The sequence below is a fragment of the Pinus tabuliformis genome, chromosome 6, assembly GCF_031772625.1.
Source record: "Pinus tabuliformis cultivar Carrire ecotype Pingquan chromosome 6, CPIR1, whole genome shotgun sequence".
Lineage (NCBI taxonomy): Eukaryota > Viridiplantae > Streptophyta > Pinopsida > Pinales > Pinaceae > Pinus > Pinus tabuliformis.
Window position 1 is genome coordinate 9,019,805 of NC_142292.1, and position 12,456 is coordinate 9,032,260.

Genomic DNA, 12,456 nt, shown 5'->3' on the forward strand with positions numbered 1-12,456 from the left:
TTGTCATACATAAAATTATGGTAAGTATTGTTCTTGGATTTGATATATATATATATATATATATCTAAACTATAAAATTTAACTTTAATATTTATTATTAAAATAAATATAGAGTACTTATATATTAGGGAAAGTGTCTTATTTTTATTTTTTATAAATAATATAAAAAACTATAATGCTATTTTAATATTTATGATAATTGTAGATTCCTCAGTAGCAAAAGTGTTTTTTTATAAATAATATAAAAGTTTATAATTTTATTTATATTAAGGTAATGCTATTTTAATATTTATGATAATTGTAGATTCCTTAAGACACTAGCAAAAGTGTTTTTTATAAATAATATAAAAAGTTATAATTTTATTTATATCAAGGAAAGCGTGTTTGTTTTTTTAATAATCTAAAAATTATAATTCCGTTTTAATATTTTTGATGAGTGTACCATCTTTATATACTCACGAAAGTGTCCTTTTAATAACATATACTAAAGAAAGCGTTTTTTTTAATAACATAAAAATTTATAGCATATTTTCATATTTATGATAACTACAAAACCTTTATACAGTGGAAAAGTGATTTTTTTAAATAACATAAAAATTTATAACTCTAATATTTATAATAAATATAAAATATATTGGTAAAATTTTTTATTTACTTATTTTTAAATATAAATCTTATAATTTTACTTTAAAATTTATAATAAGTGTGAACTCTATATAAAGTGGGAAAAATGTTTGAGCGATTTAATTTAATTTTCCTTAAATCAAATAAAATTAACACAAATTCATATTACCGAAATGATCTTAGTAAACCTTATACAGACCCGTAATTTAAAAAATTATATATATTAAAATTAAAATATGCAAATAATATATTTTTCAATATTCTTACATTTGCATAACAAATTCTGCGAAAGTTATGTCATGGACATCCACCTGGTCCACGCGAATCTATATTAATTTATTAATTAAATATATAAAGTAGATGTATTGGTCCGCATAAATGCAATAAATGCAACAAAGATATCAAAGAAAGTTATGAGAACATGTTAGCATCAGTTTCTTGGCATTATTTTTAGTGAGGAGATTGTTGGTAAATTGGGTCAGTTCATCATCAATTTGAATCGAAAAAACACTGAATTGAAAAAAGTGAAAAACAGATAACTAATGGTCTCCTAAACTATTCTTAATCTTGTAAACCTTAAAATATCATTTTATTTCAAAAAAAATTATTTTATTTTCAACCTCCATGAAGCGAAAAATAACCTAAGGAACAAGTAGAGAGATGGTAATAAATTCACACAATACAAGACAAGCATGGAGATGGTAATAAATTCACACAATACAAAACAAGCATAAAACCACAAGATGTGGACAAAACGAGTGCTTCCTCGCAATAATAAAACTCGGTCACCGCCAAACGAAGCAATAAATTCCTTTGATCCATAAGAAGATTGGGCCTTGTCCTTTACACAGTAGGTTGGACGTCGACCATCTTATCACTCTGCTTTGTTTGTCGGAGGTCGAAGTGAAACAGCTCCTGCAGAAGTTCTGACAGCTGACTGATACTTCGACGAAACTTGTTTATATCTCACAGCTTTCCTCCTGGTTCAGCAGGTGGTGGTGGTGCTGCTGCTTGGATCGATGGCCGACATAGGCGTGGGGAATAAGAGGAAGAAAATCATTATTGACACTGACCCTGGCATAGGTAATCCTCTTCCAAGAAAATTTGAGGGGTAATATCGTTTTTTCAAAAAAATTAGCTAAAAGATTTGCCCAAAAGTTATTTTATCCCAAAGATCAAATTTTATGTTATCTTAAAAATCATATTTTTTTTCGGAGATTATATAAAATTATTATAAATTTAAATAATTTTAAAAAACTGTAACTAAACATGCCATATTTGGATATTAAGTTGCGAGGGACCCGTAAAATTAGTCAAAGATTTTAAGCTTTAACATTAAAGTTTTCCGCAATCCTCTTCTCCTTCAAATATCCAATTGACATTCATGTGCTGCACTTTCACATTCATGTGTTCCTGATTTTGATCGCAGGCCTTTATTTTTTAAATTCAGGATTAAGTCAAGTTTGATTGTTTTTCAAGCTTCCACCCTCTTTTGTTAAACCGTTAACAGCAGTATATGAAATCGAAATCTCTCGATTTCAAGGATTCTCTCTTATAATTATGGACTACAAGCATTTCATGCCCATAGCTTTATCGAAATAGAAAAAACTGGGGCAAAAAGAGTCGATAATATTTTTGTTTATAATTACTTTTTCACGTCCTTAGACCTGACTGGCCTCCAGCATCATCTCTTGCTTTAGAATCAAAATTTGAAATTCAATTTAATTAGAGATTTATTAAAAGATGTTTGGGTTCCAGATCTGGTTTGTGTAGTTGAATAGCTCAGTTAATGGGCAAGGGCCCTCACCTTGTCAAAGCTAAGCAGATACCGTTCTACGTTCTCTCGATTGGCATTAAATGATTAAGAACTAGGTGACTATCATATATATTCTGAATGGTAGTTGTGAAGAAATATAGTAGGCCAGATTTGAATTGCAGGGTCTTTATCAAATGTGAAGGTCTGTTTAGAATGGAAGATGTAATTGTTGACGCTATTCATATTAATTAAAGGAGTTTAAAAATTATTTTTTGACAAGTAAATTTTATGCACCTCTTCTTGGGTGTAGCACTCTCTCCCACTCCATTAGACTTTACAAGCGGAATGGGAGATGTTACTTTGCCCTAACCTGATTTCTATGGTCTTGCTATGGAAGTGGGGTTACAAAATTTCCTTTTCCCCCAAAGTTATCGGAATTAAGTTTTGGGTTACACTATCGCGTTTAGCTCGTCGAGAGTTTTCCATCAATATAAACTTTATCAAAATCTGAGTTACAAATCAAAAGTTATGGCCATTTAAAGTTTCGGCCCCATGACCCTACCATGTTAGCAATGCTACCACATGGTGCTTAACATGCAGCCCATGTGGCTCTACCATATTAGCCTTAGCCTCTATGCGAGTGCCATGCAGACTCGGGTTGTGCCACATCATCGCGCCCTGCCCCTTCACATCGGAATGCAAAAGAGTCAAGCATGCAAGGGGCCCACATTGCGAATTATATGTTGTTTGATAGCAAGTTCTTCTGTCTCGCAACTCCCGTCTCTCACACTGTAGCATGTCAACACCTACTCTCCATACACTGGTGCATGAATGGGAAAGTCAATGTTAACTACTTGTGGGTCTTTTCGTTCCTTGGCTCTATCAATCGTGGTGTTGCCACTCAAACTAGTAGGCGTCCTAGGAGGGGATCCTAAAGGACAACTACTAAGTCAAGGGCAACAATGGAGTGATAGCCCACTATCATCTCGGCTAAGGCTCCCTTCTCTTTACAAACTTTCACTGATGGGACGAGACCCGGTATCAAGAGAAATCACTAGAGGAATAGGTCAATAAGGGGATGAGGAGTGATTCCTAAGACCTATTCACAAGAGAGACTCAATTGTATGGCTTTCTTGCTTGAGAAGCAAGGTGATGGGCTCTCTAGGAAGGGCTAGAAGGATTCTCAAGACTAGGGATGGGAATATATCTTGTAAAGATGATTCCTAGACCTAGAGATCCTTATGGAGAATTGGTCTTTGTATGATCTTGGTGGAATTGGAGTTGTTTGGTTGGTGGACCACACGAGACCAAGTAGGCCCAGAATTAGGTCAGGCAAGTGGAATTGATCACTTAAGGGAGGGCTTGACCTAATTGTGGAAGAGAATAGGATTAATGGACAAATCTTCTTAGGATAGAATACAATGATCCAAATGAGGTCACTAGCCAAGGGAAACCTAGGGCAAGCGACGATCCTTTGGCTAGCGGTTGCAATATCTTGAGATCCACCGTCGGAAATTCGTGAAATTTGGAGGGCCTCTAGAGAAAACCCCAATGCAAAAATGGGCAAGAGATCGAAGTCTTTTGATGGCTAGAATGTGAGATAAGTGATGCCCTAGATGACCTATGGAAGCTAGGCTTAGAAAGAGAAGGAGAGGTGAGAGAAATAAGCTTTTAAAGTGATCACTTGTGGAGGATTAGTGCCTTGACCTGTGGGAGAGATGGAGTCAAGGAGAATTTATCGTTTGGAAAGGATTCACCCAGTCAAGGAAGCCTTCAAACAACTTCGCCTGGCATTAGGGCATGAGAGCAGCTACTTCAAGGGCTTTATACTTTGTTTTGCAATGATTGATGACTTATCGAGATGTTTTCAGCATAAATTATCTCTAGGAACATTCACCCATTCATACATGGCCCATGACATGATGCAACGCTATAAAATATCACAATTCCCACCAATTCATATAGAAAAGTAGTAAATTTCAGTCTTGCATAGCGAAAATCCCAGCAACAAAAGTAAATAACAAGAATAACCATGAAAAGAACACTTACATATACAAAAGAATATATCCAATCATCAAATTATGCCAATAATGAAGCTCCAAGACAAGAGAGAGATATCCACACATCAAAATTCATCCATATCATCCAAACTCATCCTCCAAAAGGGATAGCGAAAATCTCACAAGAGCTAATAACCCAATCCAAGTGATGATGATGAAAATGAATCATCTCACTTCTATTTATACAATCCTCTAAGGGATTCAAATGGCCTAATTTGGACTAATAATGCCCCTAAAATAAAATAATGTGCATAATAACAATACTTTTGGTGACAAGCCCACCAAAATAGCTCAATAAAACAAGAATAAGCCTCTCAAGAGGGAAGAATGATCAATATAGTGAGTCGTTGGGCCTTTGAGGAGGCCTAATGAAGTCCTAGGGGTGCCATGATGTAAAATTGGACTCCAAACATAGTGGACAAGGGGTTGGCCCCTTGTTTTCCAAGCAAGAACCTGTGGTGCTCCCAAGTGGGTGTGGGGGCACAAGGACATCCTCATGGGTCTCCAAGTGGATTGGAAATGCTTGTAGACCATCTGCAAGGGCTAGGATGATGACATAAGCCCTTCCTCTGCAATGGGTGACATCCTTTGGACCCTGGAACATCTGCCAAGTGTATGGTGCACGTGTGGAGTCGGTTGGGCATGGTGAACCAAGTGCACTATCCTCATCCAAAAGGTGGAAAACAATCAATCAACTAGTGGTGCCAGGGTCCATGAAGTACTCTCTACTGTGGTGGAGGCCCATGGCTCTCAACGCTCACCCTACAAGTGCCAATGTGGCCCTCTAGAGGGCTAGGACCTCGTATAGGGTGATCAACCCAATATGGAGACCCACCTGCAATCCTGCATAAAATCTAATCCGTCCCCTTGCCCTCCAATACAACAAATCATTAGAATAATCAAGTAAAAGATCTTACAAATCATGGAATCAATGGGGCACTTCATGGTGATATGTCCTTCCATAGTGGGCTTTGTCATGTATATGTGTTTCCAAACTCAATAAGGGGCTAATCAAGGACCCTATTAGGTGGTTTCAACCTTTAAAGGGGAGGGCATGCCCATGGTGTGAAAATTACACAAGAGGAACCCTTATTGCAGCAAACTGATGTTACTTCTCCTACTTGTTAATCCATACAAGTTTTTACTGTGTGCTACGACAAATATTGAAGTAAATACTACTGCAGGCTTCACTTAATTAAATTATAAGTGGAAACAAGACACTGAGCAAGAAGAGCGCGGATAGTATATTTTAAGATGGATAGAGGATGGTGACTGTTCCAAGCAATGGATACCATTAAGCGTTGCCCTTACCCTCTGTAACTGTTGGATCCCTGCAGACAAGTTGTCATTCTTTGCTGCTTGTTGGCTACCCTCCGTGCCTCCTATTGACATCATCGTTTTCAGTTACCCCCGGGTTTGCTGCAGCATGGAGGATATGGAATTAGAGAAGGCGGATTATTCCACTGACCCTAAGCCCAATATCCCTATTTTTAGAAGCCCTAACTCTTTGTCGGCTAAAACTGCTCTGTTAGGTCCCTATACTACTAGTGTAACCCCTTATTGTTATTAGAAAAACCCCCTTATTATATTGTTGTGCCCATGTAGTCCCCATATTGTTATTATTGTGCCCTTACATTATTATTGTTATGTCGGCTCTGATTATACTATGACCCCTTAGACTCCTATATATAGAAAGGAGGTCTTGTCATTTGTATCATCCAAGAATTGTTCATTTGTGTAATGTAAAGGAGGTTGCCCCCTCGAAGAGCCTTTTTTGAAGGCGTTTATCTATCTTTTTGTGAGTTGGTTTCATAACATGCTCTTCGGGTTTCGTCTGTTTTGTTTCGCTCCGTCTCTCCTCCCGTTGTTACCTTGCCAGGGTCGTCTTCATCTAGCCTCCCCTTCGTTGCCCTCTCCATTGACTCTCCATAGCTAGACTGCCCACCGCTCTCGCCGGCGACCCTCCATTTGCTCGTTGCTTGCTCTTCATCATCCTCGCACTTTGAATCCTCGCCCTCTGAAGATCTTTTGCGCTTGTCGCACATCGCACCCTCACCTGGGGCTGACCAAACTGCCGTGCCTGAGAAGATTATATCTGAGCCTGGCATCCCCTCCTCCATTGCAGCGGTTTCTTCCTCGGCAATCCCATTCGGTTGTTTCGAGACCCCGGTCATCAAGGTCCGACACTCTACGCAGAATCACTATTAGGAGAATCAAGGCTATCCAAACCCTCTGCAAGACCACTTAATCACACCCAGATTGGGCAAGCGAAAGGTTAAGTGTGTGAAGGCCTCGGGGAAGGACCTCACCCTCAAATTCGGGGAAGGTTTGAACATGGGAGAGGTTGTCACTACAGCTGGCAAGGTCCTGGTGGGTAGGGTTAGAGGCGTGCCTACTCCACAGAGTGACTTAGCCTATGGGTCAAGGAGATTTGGGGCAACATTTTCAAAGACCTACCTGAAGTGCAGACTCTGCCTCATGGCTGGTTTGCGCTCTATTTCTTGCAAGAGGAATACACCAATTGGGCACTAGCAAGATATTGACACATCGAAATGGCCCCGGTTATGCTAAAGCGTTGGAGCCCACTCTTCGACCCTGAAAGAGAACAAATTGGGGTTGGGCCATTATGGGTTAGGTTACCTGGACTCCCCTTGCAGTATTGGTCCAAAGATGTGTTTGTCCGAATCAGGAACGCGCTGGGAACCTATTTGGACTATGATAGGTCCTATATCCAATCCAAGAACAGATCTCTGGCTCGCATTCTGGTACACCTTGATATGAGAGAAGGACTAGAGGAGAAAATCACCCTGCAATGGAAGAATTTCACCAGGATACAAATCTTGGACTATGAAGGAGTCCCTTTCAGATGCCGCAGGTGCCACAAAGTGGGGCACTTATTCAAGGAATGCCCATTGGTGCGAAGGGACTCGGACTCTCCAAAGGGACCAGAAGGTGAGACTACAAAGGCTCCTGCATCCATCCCAGGGTCGACTCCTCAGGCTGCCACAACAATGAACAGGAAGGGGTCTCCAACTCACCAGCCGGCTACAAGCGCTCCTCATCCTCCCTCCTCACCGATGACACGATCGAGGGGGTTGCTAAGGCTGCTCGCTCCTCGGGTACTCCTCTCCTTGACTCTGTATTTGCTTTTTCTCCTGCATGCACTGCACTGCATATGCACTCTGCATCTGCATCGGTCCAATATTTCACTCCCTCCACCATCCCCTGCCCCCTCGACGCACACCTGACGGTCCTCTCGACCACTCCCCATCCTTCCCTCCTAATCCCCCCCTCCCTCCCCCATTACAATACCTACTTCCCACTCTGATCCCCCCCACCCCTACAACCTCAAACCTCGCCTCCCCCTCTCTGAGGACTGCTCTGCATCCTCTGGTTTGGGTCTGACCCCCTCTTCCCTGCCCCCAAATCCAACAGAGGTCGTAAATCCCATTTATCTAAAGCCATCCTTATAGCCGGGGCGGAAGTGGCCTCTGGCAGACAATCATCACTTGACCGGGTTCTTAGAGCTATGAACACCCATTCTAACCCACCCCCATGAAGTGGCTCTCCTTTAATTGCAGGGGCCTGGCTAGCTCACCCAAAAAGCTAGCCCTCAGACGACTTTTTGAATCCGAGACTGTTGACATCATATTCCTACAAGAAACTTTGGGAGTGGCTAACCTTACCTCCCGCACTCTCTTCTCTTTGAAGCCGAGATGGATCTTTCAATCCCTTGATGTCATAGGGCGATTTGGAGGACTGGCCCTGGGATATAACCCCTGTACTATAAACCTCAAGGCCTCTTGGGGTGGAGTTGGTTTTATTGGCATGGACATCTTTTCATCTGAACTGGGGATGGATCTTCACTTGATCAATGTATATGGCCCATGTCATAATAGAGAGGCCTTCTGGAACTGCCTCCTCAATCTATCCCTCATTACCTCGGATAATCTCATATTAGGCGGTGACCTGAACTTCTCCATAGGATTTGGGGAATCTTGGGGGACAAATGCACAGGTGGATTCACTTACAGAGACTATGGAGTTACTGCTTGAACAACACCATCTGACGGATATCCCAATGATAAAACCTCTCCCCACCTAGCGGAACCGGAGAGTGGGTGAGGCCACTTTGGCCAAGAGACTGGATCGATTTCTCATTAAGGACTCTCTGATACAAAAACTCTCCCTCTATAGACAATGGGTGGGTTCAAGAGGTATATCGGACCATTCCCCCATTTATATGGAGATTACTGGCCCCTCTCAAAAACCAAGGGCACCGTATAAATTCAACTCCACCTGGCTAGCGGACCCATCTTACATACAACTAGTCTCTAATTTTTGGTTATCAAATCCTGTTAATTTTAGGTATGTTCTATGCTTAGAGCAATTTATTTCCATTTTCACAGTTAGCTCCATATCTTTTCCAGATTAGCAATCACATTAGCATTAAAGTAAACTACGGATAGAACATAAACATAAATCGCAGAAGACAAGCCAAGACAAAAGGACACAAGATGTGGCGCTAGCCAGGGACAAACCCCAATGTGGGGAAACCCTTGATCAATTCTTCTTATATGTTCTTCAATAGTTCAACAGAGAGAGAGAGAGAGAGACAGTATGTTTACAATAGAAGTCAACACTTTGACTTATCTAGATAAGAGCATAGATCATCTCTAAGAAGATGATACATGAGATCAATTGAAGACATAGTGCTTCAACCGATTCTCCAAGGTGACTCCTTCACCTATTGTTGTGCTGCATTTCGTCATCATGCTGCACCTCACCGCGCTGCACCATGTTGAACCCATCATCACTATGCTGTGTCTCATCACGCTTCATTAATCATGACTTTACCCATCACTGTACTGCATTATGTGCCATTGCTGCACCATGTTGCCATCTTGACCTATGTGTTGGCTGCACCTTGCTTGCTTGTTGTCCCTTGCATGCTAGTTATCCCTTGCATGCTAGCTATAACATTGCATGCTTGGTGTATTTGTTGCTAAGTACCATACAATTGTCCTAATGTTAGTTAGTTGTCCCTAGCATGCTACTCTCCTTCGGAGATAGATGCTCAGGCTGTTTCAGCAATTCCCCACAGTTCTGGCAGTTCGGTTGTTCCCGACAGTTTCGGATTTTCTGGCATTTCCGACTTTTCCAGCTTTTCCGACATTTCTGGCATTTTCAACTTTTCTGGCAGTTCCGGCTTTTCTGGCTTTTCCGGCAGTTTCAGCTTTTTTGTCAGTTCCGGCTTTTCTGGTAGTTTCGGCTTTTCCAGCGTTTTCGGCTTTTCTGGCTTTTCTGGCAGTTCCGGCTTTTCCGACATTTCCGGTTTTTCCAGTAGTTTCGGCAGTTTTGGCTTTTTCAGCAATGCCGGATTTTCCAGCTTTTCCGGCAGTTCTGACTTTTTCGGCTTTTCTGGTAGTTCCGGCTTTTTGAGCAACATAGAGCTTATTCTCCCATGACTGCATTTAGATCTAGGGCATGTTATCTAGGGCAGCGTATACCCTAGGGCACTCCCTCTAGCTCTCATCTTCATCAAACCCAAAACAGGATGAAGTGAGATCACAAGAGTGAGTGTGTGTGTGACAAATGACTTCAAGTCCTCTTCTATTTATACTAAAATGTAGAGGTTGAATAGACATGACTGTTGGGCTTCTGAGCCTACATAAGTTGCCGGCTGACTTGACAATTTGTCCATAATCAAAATAAATTCATATCTTCATAAATACTTATCGAAATTGGATGATCTTTAGATCAATTCTACACCTCTCGATGAGAGGGATCCAAGAAAAATATCAGCTGCCATAAATAAGATGATCCACATGGAGTTTGGCCCTGGTTGCCAATTTTAACACTCCCTCTCAACTAGGGAGAACTCCATCCGCTAATCCATATGTCCGACTGTACTATCTCTGCCATCAGTGCCCTGCACTGCTATGCTCTGCTCTGATCTGCTAAGCTCTGCTCTGTTGAACCATGAAGAAGAAGAATTGATCGAGAATGTCTCATACCATTCTCTATTGACCCGAAGTCAGTTTCATCTGAAGAGAGTGTGTCACATCACTCTTACTAACCCGAAGTCAGTGTTGTTGATCCCAGATGAATATCACAACAGAGTGTCTCAAACCACTCATACTGATCCCAGATCAGTTTCATTGATCCCAGATCAATGGAGGTCATCCTAGCATAGGGAGTACGGTAGATACAATGATGCGTCCATCGATAGAACTATTATGGTCCCTATCCTCATTTCCCTGCTCATTGATCAGATGAGAGGTACTTCCCATGAGTCCCAGACTGCATGGGTAGGATGCCTCAACAAGAGAACGAATCATCTTGTCCACAGGAGAACGAATCATCCTGTCAGTGGATGCCACGGAGAACGAATCATCCTGGCCCACAGTCGCCACGGAGAACAAATCATCCTGGCCCACAGGAGAACAAATCATCCCGTTCCACAATCGCCACGGAGAAAGAATCATCCTGGCTCACAGGAGAACGAATCATCCTGTTCCACAGTCGCCACGGAGAACGGATCATCCTGGCCCACAGGAGAACGAATCATCCTGTTCCATAGCGCACCACTAGGGGAGGGTGAGTCGCCCTGTGGTCGTATGTTGCTCCAGTAAGTACCCCAAGCCCCCCAGAGCTCCTAGAGCTCAATGCATGCAACATGCAGGACCCTTATAAGGTCTCTCAACGACTCCAAGTCGTTTGGGAAAGTTACAGATTTGACCTTTCCCCAGGGCTTTGACAAAAAATGTTTGCAACCTGTACATCAGTCTCAATGTGATGGAGCCTCCTTGCTCATAGACTTACCATATCCCAGGTAAGGCAGTATCTGATGTTTATCTGCTGGAGCAATCATCGAATACGAGATTCCTCAATAATTGAATCCCACCTCTGGTTGTCACAGAGAATCACAGTGGTATTCATCATGTGCACAAACAACTCACTTAAGAGCTTCTGCAACCATGCAACTTCACACGAGATCATACTCGTAGCTGTGTATTCAGTCTCGGCGGTGCTTATAGCAACTGATTTCTGCTTCCTACTCATCCATGATATCAAAGCAGAATCCAAAGAGAACCAGCATTGAGAAGTGCTCTAGTGATCCTTCACACTGCCTGCCCACTCAACATTCGAATAATCATGCAGTTTCATATTTTCAGCAGTGTATCTCAATCCAAGAGAGTTTGTGCCTCGAAGATATCTTAGAAGATTCTTGGCACCAATCCAGTGAGGCTCAACCAAATATGAGCTCACCATGCTAACTGCAAAACATATGTTCGGACGGAAGTTCACCAAGAACATCAACGCAAATGAGTTTATGAAACTCAGAGGCATTTCCCAAATCTAGTCCGACATCACTACCATATAACCTCTGAAAGTTAATATCCTCAAGGTAGTCACAGGCTTGCAATTTATCATTCCACATTCGGAATCCAACTCCCTCTTACTTCTGCAAATGAGAGGGTCTGCACCTGTCAGAAATAGGTCGTCCTCATAAGGTACCGGTATGAGAGGTCTATCATCCACAACCTTCGGGTAATGGTTTGGATTGGTTTCACTCCTAGTGAATCTCAGCTTCATCTGACAACTATCAATCCTCTCATACTATGCCTGGGGAGTTTTGCTTCAAGCCATAGAGGGCTTTCTTCGACCTGTATACATGAGATTCCCAATCATGAATCTCAAACTCCTCGGGTTGTTCCAAACCTGTGGACCTGCTACATGAGGGGAATGGTCCCCTTGTAAGATTTTCCTTTGGTACATCTTAGGCATGTACTTTCATGCACTTTTTGAATTCAGGCATCCCTATCACCATCTGATTCATAGACCTTCAGTGCTATGTGTCAATGGACATGGTCCCCAGTGGACTTCCTGCAACATGATACAACCCTGAACTCAAAAACATCTTTGAAAATTCTATTTTCAAACACGTACCTTTCCATCGATGAGTGCCACCCTGAAACCTTTGACTTCCATCGTTGAAATGGACACCAGGTTC

At 41.7% G+C, this 12,456-nt stretch overlaps 1 protein-coding gene across 11 annotated transcripts in view; it reads left to right on the forward strand.

Moving 5' to 3' along the window:
• The first annotated feature begins 1,348 nt into the window (after positions 1 to 1,348).
• The window catches only part of LOC149256953 (putative uridine nucleosidase 2), a 209,768-nt gene continuing 198,660 nt past the window's right edge, over positions 1,349 to 12,456 (forward strand). The window contains exons 1-2 of one of the 11 annotated variants that reach the window (XM_089413263.1): positions 1,349 to 1,474; positions 1,614 to 1,707. In XM_089413263.1, coding sequence (XP_089269389.1) covers positions 1,644 to 1,707 — 64 coding nt within the window. In that variant the 5' untranslated portion in view covers positions 1,349 to 1,474; positions 1,614 to 1,643. Of the gene's footprint in view, positions 1,708 to 12,456 lie in introns of all 11 variants that reach the window. The other 10 variants (XM_089413255.1, XM_089413242.1, XM_089413233.1 and 7 more) reach the window with 10 other exon arrangements.